This window comes from Hypanus sabinus, chromosome 1 (genome assembly GCF_030144855.1).
Source record: "Hypanus sabinus isolate sHypSab1 chromosome 1, sHypSab1.hap1, whole genome shotgun sequence".
Classification (NCBI taxonomy): Eukaryota; Metazoa; Chordata; class Chondrichthyes; order Myliobatiformes; family Dasyatidae; genus Hypanus; species Hypanus sabinus.
Window position 1 is genome coordinate 209761711 of NC_082706.1, and position 23923 is coordinate 209785633.

Here is a 23923-nt window from a genome sequence, read left to right on the forward strand (position 1 = left end):
ATCGAGAGACTGTTGTGAAAATCAGCAGTTTCTGAACCACCCTGTCTGGCACTATGATCATTCCACAGTCAATTAGATCAATAAAGATTCTGCTGTTTGGTCTGAACAACTGGAGCCCATGACCATGTCTGCATGGTTTTAAGCATTGAGGTACTGCACATGATTGGCTGATTAGATAGAACATGGAAAAGTACAGCTCAGGAACAGGCCCTTCAGCCCAAAATGTTCTACTGAGCCAATCAAATGTCCAACTAAACTAATCCCTCCTGCCTACACAATGTCCATATCCTTCCATTTCCCTCACATTCATGTGTCTATCTAAGCATCTGTTAAAGGTCCCTAATGTACCTGCCTTTACTACCACCCCAGGCAGCGCATTCCAGACACCCACCTCCCTCTGTAAAAAAACTTGCCCCTCACACCCTGTGGTATTGGACATGTTGATGTATATTATATATGTTAGATATTTCCATTAATGAGCAGGAGTGCTGGTGTACCTAATAAAGTGGCCACTGAGTGTATTTCTCGCGTGTACGTGAAAGCAAACAGGGAGATAAGTCGGTCAAGTCACAGTGCAAGGATATGTTGGGGGCAGCCCACAATTGTCACCACATTTCTGGCGCAACACTGCCGGCCCACAACACACTCAGCCTATCCCGTATATGTTTGGAATGTGGGAGGAAACCGAGCACGCAGTGGAAACCTAGAGGTCACAGGCAGAATGTATCAACTCCCGTGGCGGGAATCGATCTCATAGCTAGTGCTGTACTAACCACTATTCTATTGTGTTGTTCCTCAGTAACCAGCACTCACATAGAAAATATAGCTTAACAACTCTTTGTGGTAGCAGGGTGGATCCATTAATGCACAAGAGATTGGTTGAAGTTTTATTATTCCTTTGCAGAATCAGAATCAGGTTTAATATCGCTGCCGTATGTCCTGAAATTTGTTGTTTTGTAGCAGCAGTACATTGCAATACACAATAATTTTTATAATTATAAATTACAATAAGAAATATATATAACTTTAAATAAATAAATAGTGGGAAAAGAGAGCAAAAAAATAATGAGGTGGTGTACATGAGTTCAATGTCCATTCAGAAATCTGATGGCGGAGGGGAGGAAGCTGTTCCTAAAACATTGAGTATGTGTCTGCAGGCTTCTGTACCTCCTTGATGGTAGCAATGAGAAGAGGGCAAGTCCTTGCTGATGGGGGTTTTTAATGGTGGATGCCACCTTCTTGAAGCATCACAGTTTTAAGTTATTCTCGATGCTGAGAGGGCTAGTACCCATGATGGAGTTGGCTGAGTTTACAACGTTTTTCCAGTTCTGTGCAGTGGCCCCTCCATACCGAATGCTAAATTGAGGGGTATACAGTAAATGCAAGCTGGCTTTTTCCACAGGTTGGGTGAAACTAGAACTGGAGGTCATAGGTTATGGGTGAAAGGTAAAATGTTTAAGGAGGATACGAGCAGGAGGGTGCTGAGAGTGTGGTACGAGCTGCTAGCTCAAGTGGTGGATGTGATTTCGATCTTGATGTTTAAGAGAAGTCTGGATAGAGACATGGATGGGAGGGCAGGAGAAGAAGGAATTTGATAAGAGAAGAGAATGGACCGTAGGAGAAAGGGAGGGAGGACGGGCAGCAGGGGCAAGTGATAGGCAGGTGAAAAGAGGTAAAAAGCCAGAATGGGGAAATGAAGAAGGAGGAGGGGGAAAATTACTGGAAGTTGGAGAAATCAATGTTCATGCCATCAGGTTGGAGGCTACCCAAATGGAATATGAGGTGTTGCTCCTCCAATCTGAGAGTGGGCTCATAATGACAGAAGAGGAGGCCATGGGCAGAAATGTTGGGATAGGAATTAAAATAGTTGTCTAAGTCACATAAAAGGAAACTTCTATAGATCCACCATGGAGAACAATCTGACAGGCTGAATCTGGTACGGGGGGAGGGAGGCGGGGAGCTAATGCACTGGACTGAAAGAAGCTACAGTAAGTTGTAAAATTAGTCAGCTCCATCTTGAGTACTAGCTTGCGTAGTATCCAAGACATCTTCAAAGAGTGGTAACTCAGAAAGGCGGTGTTTATTACTAAGGACCCGGGACATGCTCTCTTCTCATTGTTACTGTAAAGAAGGAAGTACAGAAGCCTGAAGGCACACACTCAGCGATTCAGGAACAACGTCTTCCCCTCTGCCATTGGATTACTAAATGAACATTGAACCCATGAACACTACCTCACTATTTTTACATATATTATTTCTGTTTTGAACTATTTTAAATCTATTTAATATGCACATATATACTTACTGGATGAGATCATTTGAAATGTTATGGTTGTGTCTGCCAAGCAGAGATAATGCCATTTTGTGTTACTCGCCTTAGATCAGCTTGCCAACACCGAGCTAGGAAAGGTGCAAGCTCCCGACTTAGATGACTGGGACTTGAAGACATACAGGTTTATTGGAGCACCTCCCAGGTAAGGATATCTACAGCGATTTTGAAAATATTTTGTGGAATATGTTGAATAAAGGAGTACACTGATAGAATGGAAATGCATTGCATCATATCAACGAGCATCACTGCCCAGCAACCCACCAGTGTACCCCTACCCCAATCACACAGCAGTTTACAATGACCAATTACCTACATCTTTGGAATGTGGCATGAAGCCAGTGCGCCAGGAAGAAACCCAAGTGCTCACAGGGAGGATGTACAAACCCTTTATAGATGGTGAATTGATCTCCGAGCTGTGACACCCCGAGCTGGGATAGCGTAGTGGTAATTGCGACGCCACTGTGGCGTGCAACGTCACCCCAGGCAGACAGATACTCTAGACTGACAGTATCCATTTCCCAGGGTTGAAATGTCTAAAACCAGAGGGCTTACATTTAAGGTGAGAGGAGGTAACTTCAAAGCAGGTGCAAGAAGTAAGTTCTTTACACAGGGTGGGGACTGCCTGGGCTGGTGGCAGAGGCAAATACATTAGAGAGTTTTAAGAGACATTTACATTGGCACATGAATGTGAGGAAAATTGAAGGATATGAACATTATGTAGGCGGAAGAGATTGTTTATTTAATGGTTCGACACAACATTGTGGGCTGAAGGGCCTGTTCCTGTGCTGTACAGGTCTATGTTCTAACTTAACATACAGACACACTGTGATCTCACTATTCTAATACAGGTCGACCTTCCATAATCCGGCACCACTGGGACCTGAGGAGTGCTGGATTAGTGAAAATGCCAAATTACAGAAGGATCACATCAAGCAATAGCTACCCGCCTCATCATACCTTTAAATTATCATGTAAATCAGTACAAGTTAGATAATAATGAAACAGAAATATTAAATGTAGCAAGAGAAATTTTAATAAAGTAATATACTGTACAGGCACAGATAAAATAAAGGGTACAGGTAAATGTGCAGGAAATAACTTATACAGAACAGTTGAGCACTTCCGCTTCTAAAGTGAGACGTTTAATATACCTTCAGGCAAAGTTACATGTCTGCAAGTGTGGGGTTGTCAGGATCAACATCTTCATCTTGAGAACTGAGTGAAGCATCAGGAACTGGAGCTGAAACTGGCACAACAGTTTCTTCAAAATCTGTTGATGAAGGTGGCAGCACATCTGGGTGAGCAGAAGTTGGAGAAAGCAGGTCTTCTATACGCCACATTTCACGTGACCGCCAGGCGGCTGGGCTCTTCCCTCTTCACTCGCGGTTACTGAAGGAATCCTCCTTAGTTTCTTTTCCTCCGCTTAGTAATATGCTTAAATTCAGCGGGTCGCCAGTCTGAACTGAGGTCGTAGGCAGAAGAGAACGGAGTGCCAGCCGGGTGACGCCAGAGGGCAGTGCGCGACTGCCGGGAGGCGGGCGAGAAGGCAGACCGACCAGCATGCGCCAGCTCCCCCGCCACTAGCAGGTGAGACAGGCGGGTGCCGAGCGGCTGCGCCTCATGCAAGTGATATTAATAAATGCATGAAAACAAGCAGGAATCGCCTGTCCATGCTTACAAGAGGGCGCCAACATGTGAACAGATGTAGCGCAACCAAAACAACGTGCAGCAGATTGGTATGGTGGCCTGGAAAATTTGGAATTACAGTTGTACAGTAAATTTGAAATCAGTGCCGGATTATCAAAGGAACCGGATTACAGGTAGTCGGATTAGAGAAGGTCGACTGTATTTCACTGTGTGATTTCACACCATGGATACAGGACTATGTCACTGTTTTACCATACAAATGCTGTATGATTCAATCATGATTTTCAAGTCTGCCAGTATTGCTTCCTGAACAATTGATTCAAACTTTTTTCCAATTATTTCTGCCCATTTTTGCCTCCTTCCCTTTTCAAACAGACGATTCTCTATTCTCCTGCATATCAGCTATTTATTCATTTCCATAGATTCTGCCTGACCTGCTGAGTTGCTCCAGAATTTTGTGTGTTAGTTTGCTTGCTTTCTGTTTTTATTGTCTATACTATTTTTTAATGTTCCATCTCTTTATTTTTATTTTTTGTCTATCTCTATGGATTCTGAATAATCCCAGTCCTCGGGACTACTGCCTAATTTTGCCTCCTTTTATGCTTTCTCTTTCAGTCTAACTATGGTTGAAGCGTGTCTAGACCTCACTTCTCACTGACATGATTTACTTTCTCAAATCATAGGGTGGATGTAGAAGCTTTAGAGAAGATGCATAGGAGATTCTCTGTTTGAAGGCAGTGTACAGGTCAGAGGGAGATGAAGCAGGTAGCATGGTGCTACGTTCAGGGAGAAGGCAGGAGAAAGGGTTGAGAGGAATAATAAGATATTCTGTCTCTGATTTACTTCCCATCTACCCCCACGACCTCATGCTAAAGTTAGCAACTGACTCCTGCCACAATGCTATTATGCTGTAATCCTTTAAAAGCTCACTAAATAGTTATCCTTCACAGCCAAACCTGAAATTTGAATATTAACGTAGAATCATAGAACACTACAGCACAAAAACAGACCCTTCAGCCCATCTGGTCTGTGCCAAGCGATTATTGTGCCTGATCCCATTGACCCACGCCTGGGCCGTACTGTAGATTGCCATCCCCCTCCCATACAGCGTTCTGTGTTTGTGTTCGTCATTTTGGATTTCCAGCATCTGCAGAATCTCTTACGTTTACAGATGGAATAGGAAGCTCTTTGGTTTGGGTAACCTTTTGAGACAATAATTATTATCATTTCAGTATATGCATAAATTGTCTTCTTTTACACATTAGCTGTCCGCATTTGTGTGTAGTCTTTCACTGACTCTATTCTATTTCTTTGTTCTACCGTAGAAGTGAAAATGAATATGAAGCTTGTACATGGTGACATATTGGTACTTTGATGATAAATTTATCTTGACTTTGAAATTTACTTTGCATTAATGACTCACTTCTGCATATTTCTTTCAGATATTTTACCCTTAATGAAAAGTCTGGTGTCCTGAGTATAACTGATGCCACACCTCCGGGCGTTTATGATTACCAGGTCAAAGTCGCCGATGGCATTTGGCCGGATGTTGTCTCAACAGTGAAAGTTGTTGTTAAGCAACTGGAGGAAGATGCCGTGTATAATGCTGGATCTCTGAGACTGAGTGGTGAGCACCTACTATTTCTTTCTTGGAACGTTAATTCGTTCTCCCCGTGGCTGCACGGGCTTCCTCTGGGTACTCTGGTTTCCTCCCACATTCCAAAGTTAGTTGACAAATTTCTGTAGATGTGTGATGGAGAGTGTATTGACTGGCTGCATCACAGCCTGGTATGGAAACACCAATGCCCTTGAGCAGAAAATCCTACCAAAAGTAGTGGATACAGCCCAGTCCATCACCCTGAGGACTTGTGGAAACTGTGTGGTGGTTTCTTTCAAACTTATAGTCTTTTAACATTTTTGGACTATTTTTACTGTGCCCATGGTCTGTTTTTTTAATCAATTATGGTATTGTTTGCACTGTTGTAACTATATGTTAACTATAACTATATGTAACTATATGGTTCTGTGCAGGTCTTGTAGCATTAGTTTTTGGTTTGTTGGGTGGTAGAGTTGGTCTCCTGACTTGGTGTGTCTGGGTAGTCTTGTTTTGTCTGGTGGATTTGGAGCTCCTTTCTGGGGAATGCGCAAAGATGGTAGCGCGATATTAATACGTAGCAGCCTCTCCAGACTCTGGATTGGGGATTGCCAAACATTATGTGGATTTTCTGATGTAGTCTGTTTTGTCGTGTGCTTTTGTGATATCATTCTGGAGGAAAGTTGTCTCAATTTTTAACTGCATTGCAGTTGTGGTTTCTAAATAACAATAAACCGAAATTCAATTCAATTCAATTCATAAAGCCCTCCCCAACACTGAGCACATCTACATGGAAGACTGTCACAGGAAAGCAGTATCCATCACCAGAGACCCCTATCACACAGGATATGCACTTTTCTTGCTCCTATTATCAGGAAGGAGGTACAGGACCCACACCACCAGGTTCAGGAACAGTCATTACCCCTCAACCATCAGGCTCTTGAACAAAAGGGGAAAACTTCACTCAACTTCACTCACCCCATCTCTGGACTGCTCTCACGATCTACATAGGCTCACTTTCAAGGACTCTTCATTTCATGTTCTCAATATTTATTGCTTATCTATTTATTTTTTATTATTATTTCTTGTTTTTCTTTTGTATTTGCACGGTTTGTTGTCTTTTGCACACAGGCTGTTTGTTTGTCCTGTTAGCTGCAGTCTATCATTGATTCTATAGTGTTCTTGGATTTACTGAGTATACCTGTGAGACAATGAATCTCAGGGTTGTATATAGTGACATATCTGTACTTCAATAATAAATTTACTTTGAACTTTGAGTCAGTGAGTTGTGTGCATTCATCTTGATTGGTCAGGGTGCTAAAGGTAACGGGGAGAAGGCAGGAGAATGGGGTTGAGAGGGATAGTAAATCAGCCATGATGGAATGGTGTAACAGAGTCAATGGGCTGAATGGCCTCAGACTGTTCCTATGTTTTATGGTCTTATTGTCTAATATTTAACCTTGTTTTTGAATTTGATGATGTTTATGGGTGTGGATATTTGCTTTCACATTTCACATCTTCAACCTTAAAGCAAAAGGATGAACAGGTTCAGTCTTTATTCTCTAGAACATAAAAGATTGATGGGAGATTTGACAGAGGTACACAAGATTATGAGGGGTATAGATAAGGTAAATGCAAGCAGGCTTCTTCCTCTGTGGTTGAGTAAGACCAGAACTAGAGGCCATGGGTTAAGGGTGAAAGGTAAGGGGAACACGAGGGTGACCTTTTTCACTCAGAGGGTGATGCGAATGTGGAATGATCTGCCAGCAGAAGTGGTGGGTGTGGATTGAATTGCACTACTTAAGAGAAGATTGGTCAGGTACATGGATGGGAGGTGTATGTAGGGATATAGTCCAGGTGCAGCAGTTGAAGACCAGGTGGGTAAGGACTTGATGGGCCAAAGGGCCTGTCTCTGTGCTATAGTACTTACATTTAGCCCACTCTAACCCATTTATCTAACTGTACGCCTTTGGAATCTGTCGTCCTTTATTAACTTACTATCACTGTTAAAAACGAGCCACCAGAAAGGTCAAGTTGTGTTCAGGATTGGACAAGTTACACAGAGCAGAGAAAGAATCAATTAGTGACGTGTTCTTCTGTCTGTCCCGGGGGCATGCCTTCACATCAAACATGTGTTTAGAGGGATAATAAATCAGCCATGATGGAATGGTAGACTCAATGAGCTGAATGACCTAATTCTGCTCCTATGTCTTAGACCATAAGATATATAGGAGCAGAAGTAAGCCATTCAGCCCATCAAGTCTGTTCCACCATTCAATCGTGGGCTGATCCAGTCATTCCCACTCCCCTGCCTTCTCCCCATACCCTTTCAGTAAGATGGCAGCACGCTGGGACACACTGGGACCAACCAAAGGTACTATTGTCTTTCTTAAATGCTTTCGTAAGACCCTGCTGAACATTCAAGAACTTAAAGTACTACAGGTCTACCCTGTCAGCAAGTTGCTCGTTGCTGGAGAAACTGAAGGAGCTGGACTTGTTGCAGATCGTGCTGGTCAGAAAGAAGTTGGTGTGCAGAGGCAGGGTGCAGTCTGAAAATGAGTGATCGCCTTAGTTGGTTTTCTTGCGATCAGAAGACCCTGTTGAACATCGGTAGTGTGGGTTGCTGCAAGTCTGATTCAGTGTCTTATTGGCGACAGGTGGGTGCAGCCATTAGAGGAGCTGCATGGACTAGGCCTCAAGCCACAGTGTTGCCTGTTTGCAGCTGCCAGGAGAGAAGCATTGGAATCGGGCACTCCACCAGTGTCCATACTGGAATTGGTGCTGCCCTCTAGAGTTCACTCAGCAGAAGACAAGACTGCTGCAATATTCATGGACTCAGGGACTTAGACAATATTTATTCTGAGTTTAATGTAATTTACTGCTGCCTTATATGTGCCATGTGTGCCCTGTGCTGTGGATGATCTTGGTGCAGTGTTTTGCTATTTTGCCCTGGAGTAATGCTGTTTCGTTTGGCTGTATTCTGTATGGTTGAATGACAATTAAACTTTAGCTTGAACTTTTTATCTATCAAACAGGCATCACGGCAGAGGAGTTTATATCGCGGCTCACTGCAGAAGAAAGTAAATACACCAAGCTGAGAAGAATGCTGGCAGAAATTATTCCAGCACAGCCGGATAGCGTTGATATATTCAGCGTGGTAAACGTCAAGGGTCGGGTTGGCGAAGTAGATGTCTGGTACACAGCGCAGGAGTTGCCATTCCTCAAGGCAGAGAAAATGAATGGAAATGTGGCAGCTTTCAAAGCTACGGTGTGTTCCGGTTAAAGCTAATTGTTTGTATCTCACATAGCAACAGTTTCCTATAGATACTGAATCCTATTAGAGTACATGAAAGGGTTAATGAATGAGGAGAGTTTGATGGCCCTGGGCCTGTACGCCCTTGAATTTAGAAGAATGAGGGGAGATCTCATTGAAACATATCGAATATTGAAAGGCCTGGACAGAGTGGGCGTGAAGAGGATGTTTCCTATAATGGGAGAGTCTCAGATCAGGGAGCACACCCTCAAAATAGGACATTCCTTTAGAACAGATATGAGGTGGAATTTCTTTAGCCAGAGGGTGGTGAAACTGTGGAATTCATTGCCACAATCAGCTGTGGTGGCAAAGTGTCAAAGGTTACGGAGAGAAGGCAGAAGAATGGGGTTGAGAGGGATAATAAACCAGCCATGATGGAATGGCCAAGCAGACTCGACAGGCTGAGTGGCCTAATTTGCTCCTACAATATGTCTTATGGTCTCATGAATGACTTTATATACATAACACACGAGAAGTTTGGGGAGCTCAGCAAGTGAGTGGTTGATGTTTCTGTCTGAGAGCCTTCATCAGGACTGGAAAGAGCTTCTGCCCCCAATCCTAATGAAGCATCTCAGCCCAAAACATCGACTATCTATTCATTTCCATAGCAGCTGCTTGGCCTGCTGAGTTCCTCCAGCATCTTAGGTGTTGCTCAGCATCTGCTGAAGGTGATAGGTGGGGCCAGGTGTGTGGAAAGGGTAAAGGGCTGGAGAAGAAGGAATCTGATAGGAGAGGAGAGTAGGCCGTGGGAGACAGGGAAGATGAGGAACACCAGGGGAGGTGATAGGCAGGTTAGAAGAAGAGGGAAGGGGGGAGGGATCAAAACAATTACTGGAATGAGAAATCGATGTTCATGCCATCAGGTTGGAGGATTATGACTTTCACATAAACTGAGGAGTGCAGTAAAACAGAGGGATCTGGGAATACAGATCCCTAATTCCTGGAAAGCGGCATCATGGGTAGGTAGGGTCATAAAGAAAGCTTTTGGCACACTGGCCTTCAAAAATCAGAGCACGAAGTACAGGTGTTGACATGTTATGTTGAAGCTGCCAAATTCAAGTGATGTGATACCTGCTGCTGAAAACTATGAAAAATACAGAGGCAACTGTACTATAATCACTGTAAAATTCACTGAACAATTACATATACAGTTGATGGGTCATTTTACCGGTCCTCCAGGTTCGGGGGTTCAGCTCTGGGCTAACAACCCTGACTGGTCAAACAAGGAACAGTAATGAAGAATCCTTCTGCATCTGAACGTGACGGTATTCCTGAGGCTCACAGTAGTGAAAACTGAGAGGAAGTGACAGGCAAAATGACGGAAGCCCTGAATATGGCCAAGACCAAAGGTGGTTTTGGCCAAGGACAGGCAGAGATGTAGGACCTTCACTGATGCCTGAAACACCTGCAACAGGCAGTAATAATGTAGGCGATTGTCTAAAAATACAAGCAAACACAGGAGGGTTAAACAAGGAATAAATGTGTTACTCCTTGGTCATTGTTATACCTTTACGAATATGTGAAATAAATGCATAAATTTACATTTCCATTGCAGCTGGAAAGTCACTTAAACATTAGCATATCCCAGGTTGGCGTGGACGCATGTGTGGACACAGCCTGTGAGATGGGGAACGGTTGTACAAGCGTTACCAGCTTCAGTCCCATCCCCTCAGTGCTGACAGCGAGCGGGATCTCCTTGACTTCCATTACAACGTCCACCGCAGCTCAGTGCATCTGCTCAGCTCGAGAAGGACGACGCCTCTCCTGTTCCTCGTACCTGATTAATCCGTGTCTAAACGGTGGAACTTGCATCGATGTTGATTGGGGCTACAGGTAACTCAATTCCCTTATTGATCTCTACCTCTTTGAAGTAGAATCTCCCTATTTAAATAGTCTTACTGTCCATGAGTGAATGCCCAACACGACAAAGAACATAGAGCATGACAGCACCCACCTCCCTCTATCTGCACTGTAGGCACTTACAAAGTTCAAAGTAAATTTATTAACAAAGTATGGATATGTCACCATATACATCCCCGAGATTCATTTTCTTGCAGGCATACTCTATAAATCTATAGAATAATAACCATAACAGAATCAATGAAAGACCGCCCAACATGGGTGTTCAATCAGTGTGCAGAAGACAACAAACTGTGCAAATACAAAAGAGAGAATAATAATAAATAAATTAGCAATAAATATCATGAACATGAGGTAAAGAGTCATTTAAAGTGAGTCCATAGGTTGAGGGAACAGTTCAGTGATGGGGTGAGTGAAGTTGAGTGAAGTTATCCCCTCTGGTTCAGGAGCCTGATGGCTGAGGGGTAATAACTGCTCCTGAACCTGGTGGTGTGAGTCCTGAGGCTTCAGTCCCTTCTTCCTGATGGCAGCAGCGAGAGGAGAGTAGGACCTGGGTGGTGGGAGTCCCTGATGATGGATGCTGCTTTCCTACATCAACACTTCATGTAGATATGCTCAATGTTGGTAAGGGCTTTACCTGTGATGGACTGGACCATATCCATTTTCCGTTCAAGAGCACTGATGTTTCCATACTAGGCTGTGATATATTCTCCACTACATTACAGAAGTTTGTCAAAGTTTTACATGTCATGCCAAATCTCCACAAACTCCAAAGGAAGCAGAGACACTGCCATACTTTCTTTATAATTGCACATAGGTGCTGGACCCAGGACAGGTTAGCTTAAACCATGTTTTAAACTAAAAAAAGCATGTATATTGTAAGTACATACCAGAATTTATATATTTCTGCATATTTTATTGCATATCTGTATTTTAACTTTATTTTTATATAATTGTTGAAAGTAGCTGCTTTTTATTACATGACCAACATACCAGAGCAAATTCCTGATATATGTAAATGTATGTGGCGAATCATTAATCCTCGATCCATCATCCCCTTCAATCTAACCCTTCACTCTCACATAGCCCTCCATTTTTCTATCAGACATGTGCCAGTCTAAGAATCTGTTAAATGTTCCTAATGTGTCTGCGTCACCACCAACCTGGCAGGGTGATCCACACACCCACACTCTGCCACGAAGCAATCGTAATCCAAACTGCCACTGACGGTGTGAAGAAAGCTGCTTCTGATACGTTGAGTGTCTGTCTTCAGGTAAATAAATCATGAAAAAAAAGGAACAAAAAATCCATAAAGTGTTCATGGGTTCAATGGTCATTCTGATGGCAGAAGGGAAGAAGCTGTTCCTTAATCATTGATTGTGTGTCTGGCTTCTGTACCTCCTTCCTGATGGTAGTAGTGAGACGAGGGCAGGTCCTGGGTGATGACTGTTGTGTTTTGAAACTTCAGAACATTAAACTAATTCAAAGGAAAACACGGGATTCCAGAAATGTGAGTCTAAATTCATGATTGTTTTAAGCAAGGTCCGCAAGTATCATGGGTATATATAATTACTCAACTATTACTTAAATATTAAATATACAACAATGGGGGTCCTTATTGATGGTTGCTGCTTTTTCGAGGATGTCCTGGATGCTGGGGAGGTTAGTGTCTGTGATAAATGCACATTTTCCTGAGGTTATTCAGTTACTAACCTGCCCCTTCTTTGCACAAATAGGTGTGAGTGCAGTCCGATGTTCGATGGGCCTGAATGTCAGCAAACACGGTACACATTTAAAGGAGATGGTTATGCTTGGTTCCCGCCAATCAAGTCTTGCTTTAAGAGTTTAGTTTCCCTGGAATTCCTCACTGAGACCTCTGATGGGCTGCTGCTCTACAATGGACCCCTCTCGTACATTCACTCCGGAGAGCCTGAAGACTTCATTGCATTAGGTACAATGTCATCACATTCTGTCTTATTCATATTTGTATCTTCAGAACATAAATCTTTAATGAAAATGCTTCATACTTTGAAAGTTTTTGTTTTCTCAACATTCCCTTTTCTCTAAACGGTTGTGAATTCTGATTGGCTTAAAAGAGATCAAGATTAGTTTAACAATTACGGTAACTTTATTTGTCACATGTACATTGAAATACAGTGTGAAATGCAGCAGAGACAGGCCAGAGATGCGCTGAGGGCAGCCATGCATCTGACACCAACATAGCATGCCCACCAATTACTAACCAGTACAACTTTGGGCTGTGCGTGGAAACCGGAGCACCCAGAGGAAACCAACGAGGTCATGAAGAGGAAGTATAACCTCCTTATGGACAGCAGCGAGAATTGAACCTGAGTCACTGGCGCTACCGTGCTGTGGTTTGTGATTTTGTGAGCAAAACCAACTCCTCATTTTTGTTGTGTCAACCTGGATAATAAACATTAACGACAAATCCATCTCCCACGCTGCCCTGGAGATCTTCTATGGAGACTTTTGACAAAAATATCCCACCAAGGGCCCCCTTCCACTCCGCTGAGCAGATAGGAGAAATCGAAATTTGATAAACACAAGAGATCCTGTAGATGTTGGAAATCCAGAGTAACACATACAAAATGCTGGAGGAACTCAACAAGTTAGGCAGCATCTATGGAAATGAACAAATAGTCAACATTTTGGGCTGAGACTCTTCATCAGGACTGGGAAGGAAGGGTGAAGAAGTCAGATTTAGAAGAGAGGGGAAGGGCAGACCAGGTGAGGGGTAAGGTGGGTGGGTGAGGGAGGTGGAATGACGTGAGAAACTTGAAGGTGATAGGTGTAAAGATAAAGGGCTAGAGACGAAGGAAGCTGATTGGAAAGGAGAGTGGACCATGGAAGAAAGGGAAGGAGGAGGAGGACCGGACGGAGATGATAGGTGGAAATGGAAAAGGGCAGAAGAAGAGCAAGTCTGATATAAACAGGCAAAACTGTGAAGCATCCTGGGTAGCGATAGATTAGAAAGAAGCCCATGAGGCTGCTTTTGGGCTGAAACAATAGCAAAATCTTGTTGCTATATCTTGATGTATTAGAATGAGTTTATCTTTGGTATAGTTCAAAGTTCAAAGCTCTCAAAGTCAATGTATTGTCAAAGTATGTATGGGTCACCATATACTCCCTTTGCCTCTCTTAACTTGTAAGGAATAAAGTTGACAGTCTTGTATAAGTGAACTGATTAAGTATTTTGCATCAGTCTTCACTGTGGAAGACACTAACAGTATGGTGGAAGCTCCAGGTGTTGGGGGCATGAAGTGTGTGAAGTTATCATAACTGGAGAGAAGGTTCTTGGGAAACTGAAAGGTCTGAAGGTAGATAAGTCACCTGGACCAGATGGTGTACACACCAGTGTTCAGAAAGAGGGGGCAGAAGAGATCGTGGAGACATTAGTAAAGATCTTTCAGGAATAACTAGATTCTGGAATGGTCCCAGAGGACTGGAAAACTGCAAATGTCACTCTACTCTTCAAGAAGGGAGAGAGGCAGAAGAAAGGAAACTATAGTCCAGTTAGTCTGACCTCAGTGGTTGGGAAGATGTTGGAGTCGATTACTAAGGATGAGGTCTCAGCGTATTTGGAGGCACCTGATAAAATAGGTCATAATCAGCATGGTTTCCTCAAGGAAAAATCTCGCCAGACGAATCTGTTGGAATTGTTTGAGTAAGTAACAAGCAGGGTGGACAATGGCGAAATGGTTAATGTTCTGTACTTGGATTTTCAGAGGACCTTTGAGAAGATGTCATTCATGGGGCAGTTTAACAAGTTACGAGCCTATGGTATAACAGGAAAGATTCTAGCATGGATAAAGCAGTGGCTGATTGGCAGGAGGCAAAATGTGGGAATAAAGGGAGCCTTTTCTGGTTGGCTGCCAGTGACTAGTGGTGTTCCACAGGGGTCTGTGTTGGGACTGATTCTTTTTACATTATATGTCAATGATTTGGATGATGGAATTGATGGCTTTGTTGCAATATTATTCAAAAATATGAAGATAGGTGGAGGGGCAGTTAGTTTTGAGGAAGTAGAGAGACTGCAGAGGGACTTAGACAGGTTAGGAAAATGGGCAAAGAAGTGGCAGATGGAATACAGTGTCAGGGAATGTATGGCCATGCACTTTGGTAGAAAAAATGAAAACTTGGACTATTTTATAAATGGAGAAAAAAAATACAAAGCACTGAGGCACAGAAGGACTTGGGATTCCTTGTGGAGGATTCCCTAAGTATTAATTTGCACATTGAATCTGTGATGAGGAAGACATACACAATGTTGGCATTGATTTTAAGAGGAGTGGAATATAAAAGCAAGGATGTAATGTTGAGGCTTTATAAAGCACTGGTGAGGCCTCACTGGGAGTATTGTCAGCAGTTTTGGGCCCCTTATATTTGAAAGGATGTGCTGATACTGGAGAGGGTTCAAAGGAGGTTCATGGGATGATTCCAGGATTTTCACATGAAGAGCATCTGGTGGCTCTGAGCCTGTACTCACTAGAATTCAGAAGAACGAGGGGTGACCTCATTGAAACCTATCAAATGGTGAAAGGCCTCAATAGAGTGGATGAGGAGAGAATATTTCCTATGGTGGCAGAGTCTAAGACCAGAGGATGCAGCCTCAGAATAGAGGGGCGCCCTGTTGCAATGGGGATGAAGAGGAAGTTCTTTAGCTAGGGAATGATGAATCTGTGGAATTCATTGCCACAGGCAACTGTGGAGGCCAAGTCTTTATGAATATTTGATAGATTCTTGATTGATCAGGCATGAAGGGATATGGGAAGAAGGCAGGAGGGGCTGAGAGAGAAAATGGATCAGCCATGATGAAATGGCGGAGCAGGCTCGATGGGTCAAATTCTGCTCCTGTATTTTATGGTCTTATGTATTTCAGATCATCTGAAAGCCTCTCTGTTTATATCTTGGGTGCCACGTGAGTGTAACAGTTACACTCGATCACAGCAACACGATCACAAGTCAGGGCATCCTAGAGCCTGGAGCTCAATTGTCTGACCGGAGACTGTATATCCTCCCCATGAGTGTGTAGTTTTACTCCAGGTGCTCGGGTTTCCTCCCGCAGTCTAAGAACAGATTGGTTCGTAGGTTAGGTGGTCATTGTCCTGTGACTGGGCTAGGTTAAATAGGAGGGTTGCTGAGTGGTGCAGTTCATTGGTTCAGAAGGGCCTGTAACAAGCTGCATTGCTAAAGAAATCAATAATAAATAAATATGAGACCTTTGCACTAACAATGTTCTTTTCAGGTTCTGGTCTATTTGAATACTTTTTCACTCGTGTTCTAACTGGTCACATTTCTCCCACAGAGCTGAGGAATGGAGTCCCTTCACTCACTATTAATCATGGTTCAGGGTCACTCCATCTCCAGATGCAGCCTGGTGTCTATGTTGCAGACCGTCACTGGCACAGGCTGGATATAAGGAGTGATGGAAAGGTAGGTAGGAGTTTCCAGGGATTCGAAGAAGCAGAACTTGCTTAGGCACCAAATAATTCCATCAAAACTACAGCACAGAAACGAGCCCTTTGGCCCATCTTCTTTGTTTTAAGCCCATCACCCCTACTGGGCATAGGCTGCCAACAGCAGCTTGCCCGAGTCCTCTGTCCTGGGCCAGTCTTTCAGCCTTTCAAGGTGTAGCCCATCAAAGATCCTTCCTCTCCCAGAGATGAGGACCTTAGACTTTCCATTGGTGGTTCTGTAGCTCTGGGTTTTTGTGGGGTGCGGTTGCTAGCCCCATGTCTGACCCTCCTCCTTTCACAGCCAGGCTTGGGACCATCCATGGTGGAGTTTATCTAATCCTTGCCAAACCATTGAAATGCCTCGTCCCACTGACCTGTATCCACACACCATAGCCTTCCATACCCCTCCCATCCATGTACCTATCCAAACTTTGCAATCGAACCCATATCCTCCACTTCCTCTGGCACTTTCACAATCCTCTGAGTGAAGAAATTCCCCCCTCATGTTCTCCTTAAACATTTCACCTTTTACCCTTAACCCATGACCTCTAGTTGTAGTCTCACCCAATCTTTAGAACATAGAAGACAGAACAGAACAGCTCAGGAATAGGCCCTTCAGCCTATATTATACCATACTGATTAAGCTAGTAATTGGGACAGCACAGTCATGTAGAGGTTAGCACAACCTGTGGCACCGGTTCAGTTCCCATCGCTGCCCGTAAGGAATCTGCACCTTCTCCCTGTGACTGTGTGGATTTCCCCCACCGGTGTGCTGGGTAATCGGTCACATGAATGAGATTGGGTGGCACAGACTTGATGGGCAGGAGGGCCTGTTATCAGGCTGGATCTCCAAATGAATATCCAACTAAAGTAATCCCGTCTGCCTACACAATACCCACATCCCTCCATTCCGTACGCATTCATGTGCCTATCTACGAACCTCTTAAAAGCCTCTATTGTATTTGCCCCATCACTACCACCCCTGGCAATGCATTCCAGACACTCACCACTCTCTGTGTAACAAAAACATGCCCCTCACATCTCCTTTGAACTTACCCCTCTCTCACCTTAGATGCATGCCATCTGGTACTAGACATCTCAACCCTGGGCATGAGATACTGTCTGTCTACTTGATCTGTGCCTCTCATAATCTTATAGACCTCTATCAGATAAAAAGGCACTCCCCTCTCCATTGCAGAGTGATCCCACCAGTGATCAAAAGGTAGTCTCCCCTCTCCATTGCAGAGCGATCTCACCAGTGATCAAAAGACAGTCTCCCCTCACCATTGCAGAGTGATCTCACCAGTGATCAAAAGACAGTCTCCCCTCTCCATTGCAGAGCAATCTCACTAGTGACAAAAGGTCAGCATAACATTGTGGGCTGAAGGGCCTGTTCTCTGCTGTAATGTTCTATATTGTGGTTTCAATGAAACTCAGTCATGAAAAGAATACTATAAACGGAATGATTCAGTGCATTGGATGATCGAGTTGTTAGGTTTAGGCCTGTATGTTTTGCAGTACAACAATACTGAGCTAAGTCCTGACTTTGTACAGAGAGTGGAGATGATCCTTGACCGTTGTGTTGCTGCTCCTGTGTCTGAGGCAGGAGGCACGGGCAGGGGCCGCTCAGAAATGGACCGCAGCTTGTGTGAAGTCTCAGGGGAAACTCCCGGCGAAGCAAGGTAAAGTCGAGTTTAACGTAATAATCGGTGTTCTGTGGTCAAATTGCCAAACTCCTCCAAGGTGTTGACTGTCTCGAGGTGATTCAGTAAACAGTGAATCATCAGCGGCCGAGAGTTGTAAACTCAGACAGCCCCATCGTGGGCACCAGCCTCCCCAGAGTCGGGGACTCCTTCAAAAGGTGGTGCCCAAGGGGACATATTGCAATGTCCTGCTGCCACATAATAACAGATTAAACCTGACTCTGATTCTGATCCAATCAATTATTGTGTACAATATGTCCTACCATTGTTTGATATGCAAAAAAAGTCACTTTGACCTTCATAAGCACAAAAGATGCTGCAGATACTGTATTGAAAATCCAGAGCATCAAAATGCTGGAGGAGCTCAGCAGGTCAGGCAGCATCCGTGCAAACAGTCGACACTTGCAGTCAAGACCTTTCTTCAGGACCGAAGAAAGTCTTAGCCCAAAATATCGCTTGTTTGTATGTCACTTTGCACTTGCCAGGATCTGATTTCAAGTTTTCCTTCATATCTAAGATAATCCTTTTCCTTCTCTCAACGTTCCATGTTATCTGCAATTTCCCCTAATTTTATATAGCCCACCTCCTATTTGTTGAGTAGTACTTTGAGCTGTTCTATCATCTCTGTTAGGTTTCTAAACGTTCAGCAACCACTTCAGCTGGGTGGAACAAAGAAGGCAGCACCGCATCTCCCTGGACAACTACACTTCACAGGATTCACAGGCTGTGTGAGAAACCTCATTGTGGACAGCAAGGTAAGGAGAAATGCTGGAAATACTCAGCAGGTCAGGCAGCGTCTGTGGGGAGAGAAACCCAGTGAATTTTTTTTAGGCTAACGAACGTACAAAAGTGCTTACTGTGAATTGAACTCCAAACTCTGATGCCACGAGATGCAATAACGTTGCACTAACCATCACGGCCTTGTGGTGCCTATACAGCATAAATAGTTACAAAAAAAAGCACAATACTGTCACGCCATGTTCACTGTATTTTCCTTTCTAAGCAGAAGCATCTGTTCTCATTCTTCCTCTCTGCTGCCAGGTGTACGATCTGGGGAGCCCCGCAGAGTTCCTGGGTGGGGCACCGGGCTGTGAACTGACCGACGGGGTGTGCCACAGCGCTGGGACATACTCCTGCGGCATTCGTGGGGAATGTCTAGGAGAATGGGGCTCCTTCAGCTGTCACTGCAGACCAGGTTATACCGGATACAGGTGTGAGAAAGGTAAAGTGAATCGTGCATTCCATTTGGGGGTACGTCAGGAGGAGATTAAATTAGACCACTTTGGTGGAAGGGGGTTTGTGGAATTAAACTCATGTAAGTTGAAGATTCAAGGTAGTTCATTGTCATTATTCAGCACGAATGTAAAGGAGAATGAAATGATTGTTACTCCGGTTACGATGCAGCACACGTGCACTCTACAAGCAAACTTCCATGCTTCATTTGCTAAAAGTTTAAAGGTTTAAAGATTAGCTTTATTTGACACAGGTACATTGAAAGGGAAATGCGTCATTTGCATCAAATCGGATCAGTGAGCATTCTGCTGGGTGTTGTGTTTTACAACTCCAGAAATTAATCAAAAGAAAAACACGGGAGCTCGGGATAACATGTTGACTTTGCTTTATTTTAGCTTATTTCCTTTTCTGAGGGGCTCACTTATGACTCGGTGGCATAATGACATATGCCATTCACATACTTCTTACATATAACCCGTAATGAATTCTGTAAACAAACACTATCATCTTCATTATGTGCCATGTTAAATGACGTTATCGATCGTGGTCTCAATACGTTCACAATGTCACTCAGATACCAAATACACTACTCCGGGCAGCTCACAAATGTCAGTGTGCTTCTGGCACCAACATAGTATTCACTAAACCTAACCCAGAGGACCATAACAAAGAGGAGCAGAGTTAGGCCATTTGACCTATCGAGTCTGCTCCACCATGTCATCATGGCTGATCCAGTTTCCATCCAACCTCCTGCCTTCTCCCTTATCACTTTATGCCCCGACCAATTAACAATCTACCAACCTCCACCTTAAATACAACTAATAACTTGGCCCCCACAGCTGCCTGTGGCAATCACTCTCTGCTTAAAGAAATTCCCCCTCACCTCCATTGTAAAAGGATGCCCTCTATTCTGAGACTATGTCCTCTGGTCTTAGACTCTCCCAGCATAGGAAACATCCTGGTGACCCCTGTTCCCATCCAAGGGGTCAGTGAGAACATGGTGGAGGATTACAAATACCTGGGGATACGAATGGACAATAAACTGGACTGGTCAAAGAACACTGAGGCTGTCTACAGGAAGGGTCAGAGCCGTCTCTATTTCCTGAGGAGACTGTCCTTTAACATCTGCCGGACAATGCTGAGGATGTTCTATGAGGCTGTGGTGGCCAGTGCTAAAATATTTGCTGTTGTGTGCTGGGGCAGCAGGCTGAGGGTTACAGACACCAACAGAATCAACAAACTCATTCGTAAGGCCAGTGATGTTGTGGGGGTGGAACTGGACTCTCTGACGGTGGTATCTGAAAAGAGGATACTGTCCAAGTTGCATGCCATCTTGGACAATGACTCCCATCCACTCCATAATGTACTGGTTAGGCACAGGAGTACATTCAGCCAGAGACTCATTCCACCGAGATGTAACACTGAGCGTCATAGGAAGTCACTCCTACCTGTGGCCATCAAACTTTACAACTCCTCCCTTGGAGTGTCAGACACCCTGAGCCAATAGGCTGGTCCTGGACTTATTTCGACTTGGCATGATTAACTTATTATTATTTAATTATTTATGGCTTTATATTGCTATATTTCTACTCTATTCTTGGTTGTTGCGGCTGTAACGAAACCCAATTTCCCTCGGGATCAATAAAGTATGTCTGTCTGTCTGTCTCTCCACATCCATTCTATCGAGGCCTTTCAACATTCAATAGGTTCAATGAGATCCCGTCATTCTTCTGAATTCTAGTGAGAACAGACCCAAGGCAATCAAAAGTTCATCATATGATAAGCCTTTCAATCCCGGAATCATTTTCGTGCACCTCCTTTGAACCCTCTCTAATGTCAGCACGTCCTTTCTTAGACAAGGAGCCAAAAATTGCTTATAATACTGCAAGTGAGACCTCAACAGTGTCTTATAAAGACCCAACATTGCATCCTTGCTTTTATATTCTAGTCCTCTTGAAATGCATTTGTCTTCCTCACCACAGACTCAACCTTCACAAGGACTCCCGTCTTTCTGCTCCTCAAATTTGAAATTTCTCTTCTTTTAGAAAATAGTCTCTACTTTTTTCCCTCTACCAGAGTGCATGATCATACACTTCCCAACACTGTATTACGTCTGCTACCAGTTGCCCATTCACCTAATCTGTCTAAGCTCTTCTGTAGCCACTCTCCTTCCTCAACACTACCTGCTCCTCCACCTATCTTCACATCATACGCAAACTTTGCCACAAAGTCATCAATTCCATCATTCAGACCATTGACATATACAGTAACATAAAAAGAATTGATCCCAACACAGACCCCTGTGGAACACCACTCGTCACTGGCAGTCACCCAGAAAAGGCTCCCTTCATCCCAACTCCTTGCCTCCTGACAATCAGCTAATGCTCTATCCATGCTAGAATCTTTCCTGTAATACCATAGAGTCTTATCTTGGTAAGCAGCCTCATGTGTGGCATGATGTCAAAAGTCTTCTGAAAATCCAAGTACAGAACATCAACCAATTCTCCTTTGTCTATTCTGCTTGCCCTTCCTCCAAAGAATTCCATCAGGTTTGTCAAGCAAGAGTTTCCCTTGAGGAAACCCAGAGGATGACAGCCTGTTTTATCACATGCCTACAGGCACTCCAAAACCACATCCCTAACAGTTGACCCCAAAGTCTCCCCAACCACTGAGATCAGTCTGGAACTCCCACCACAATGCTAGTGTTTTCCACAGTGACATAGTTATTCAGTTCGTCCACCATTTCCTTGTCCCCCACTTCTACCTCTCCAGCATCGTTTTCCAGTGGTCCGATATCCACTCTCGCATCTCTTTTAGTCTTTATATGTCTGAAGAACCTTTGGGTATCCTCATTAATATTATTGGCTAGCTTACTTTCATATTCTATCTTGTCCTTCCTTATGACGCTTTAGCCACCTTCTGTTGGTTTTTCAAAAGCTTCCCCATGCGTCTTTGGAATACGGAGCTCTCGGAGGAAACCCAGGCGGACACGGGGAGAGCGTACAGACTGCTCACAGACAGCGGCGGCGCTCCTTGCTCGGATCTTACGGCTGGTGTCACCCATCACTGAGTAATCGTTGTTGGTGAAGTGATGGGAAGCAAGAGTGCCCATTCCCTGCTGCCTTTGCAAGCCCCTCTTCCTGCAACCCATTTAGTCAAACGGCACGGGGCCTCAGGAATCCATCATAAGACCATAACACTCAGAGCAGAATTAGGCCATTCAGCCCATTGAGTCTTCTCTGCCATTCCACATTCTCCTGCTTTTTCCCTGTAACCTTTAACCCCTGACTAATCGATAATCAATCAACCTTCGCTTTTAATATACCCAATGACTTGGCCTCCACAGCTGTCTGTGGCAATGAATTCCAGATTCACCACCCTCTGGCTAAAGTAGTTCCTCCTCATCTCTGTTCTAAATGGACGTCCCTCTGTTCTGAGACTATTTCCTCTGGTCCAGACCATTCCGCCCCTCCACTATAGGAAGCATCCTCTCCACATCCACTCTGTCTAGGCCTTTCAATATTTGATAGGTTTCAATGAGAACCCCTCCTCACTCTTCTAAACTCCAGCGAGTACAGGCCCAGAGCAATCAACTGCTCCTCACACTAACCCTTTCATTCCAGGGGAATTCACCATCTGGGTCATGCCCTCTTCTCATTGCTACCATCAGGGAGAAGACGCAGGAGCCTGAAGACACACACTCAGTGATTCAGGAACAGCGTCCTCCCCTCTGCCATTCCAGTTTCAGAATGTCCATCAACATTACTTCACTATTCCTTTAATTGCATTATTTATTTAAAATTAAATTTAAAATTCCAAAAGCAAGGTAGGACTTACATGGTGAGTGGTCGGGCACTGGGGGAGGGTGGTGGTGGAGCAGAGGGTTCTGGGAATACAGATCCATAATTCCTTAGAAGTGGTGTCACAGAGCGATAAGATCATGAAAAAAGCTTTTGGCTTGTAGGCCTTCATAACTCAGAGTATGGAGTTAGGTACAATAGTATCCCTCAGGAAGCACTTACAGGGAGAGGTGCAGCTTAGAGGGTTGTGGGCCAAACTCAGGAAACTGGGGCCAGCTGGGTGGCTATGTGGTTGGTTCGAAGGGCCTGTATCTGCTCCATAACTCCATGACCCTAAATGATACAGATTCCCTTCGAAACAACTCGGGCATTACAGTTAGACAATAATAAATATCAAATAATAAAAAAGGGTTTTTTGTCAGTGCTTTAATAGATTTATTTTGTCTAGAACAGAGAACAGTACAGCACAGTACAGGCCCTTTCACCCACAATGTTTTACCGACCTTTTAACCTATTCCAAGATCAATCTAGCCCTTCCCTCCTACATACCCCTCCACTTTTCTATCATCCATGTCTCTAAGAGTTTATTAAATGTCCCCTAATGTATCTGCCTCTACCACCACCCTTGGCAGGGTGTTCCAGACACTCACCACTACTCCCTGTGTAAAACATCTCCCTCTGAGATCCCCCTATATTTTCTCCTGTCACTTTAAGATGATACCCTATCGTCCCAGCGCTTTCTGCACTGGGGAAGGTCTCCAGCTGTCCACATGATCTCTGGCTTACATCACCGAACAGACCCTTCCAGTCCTTTGAGCCGCGCTGCCCAGCACTCTCCTGATTTAACCCGAACCTAATCACAAGGCAATTTACAATGACCAATTAACCTACTAACTAGTATGTCTTTGGACTGTGAGAGGAAACCAGAGCCCCCAGGGAAAACACAGGCATTCCATGGGGAGGA

At 44.1% G+C, this 23923-nt stretch overlaps 1 protein-coding gene across 1 annotated transcript in view; it reads left to right on the top strand.

Moving 5' to 3' along the window:
- si:dkey-22o22.2 (neural-cadherin) overlaps window positions 1–23923 on the top strand; it is a 309750-nt gene that overhangs the window by 243973 nt on the left and 41854 nt on the right. Inside the window, exons 20-28 of the mRNA XM_059994111.1 lie at window positions 2386–2474; window positions 5422–5606; window positions 8609–8841; window positions 10442–10719; window positions 12483–12697; window positions 16073–16204; window positions 17782–17905; window positions 18558–18681; window positions 18968–19148. Of these exons, the coding sequence (XP_059850094.1) occupies window positions 2386–2474; window positions 5422–5606; window positions 8609–8841; window positions 10442–10719; window positions 12483–12697; window positions 16073–16204; window positions 17782–17905; window positions 18558–18681; window positions 18968–19148 (1561 nt within the window). The remainder of the gene's footprint in view (window positions 1–2385; window positions 2475–5421; window positions 5607–8608; window positions 8842–10441; window positions 10720–12482; window positions 12698–16072; window positions 16205–17781; window positions 17906–18557; window positions 18682–18967; window positions 19149–23923) is intronic.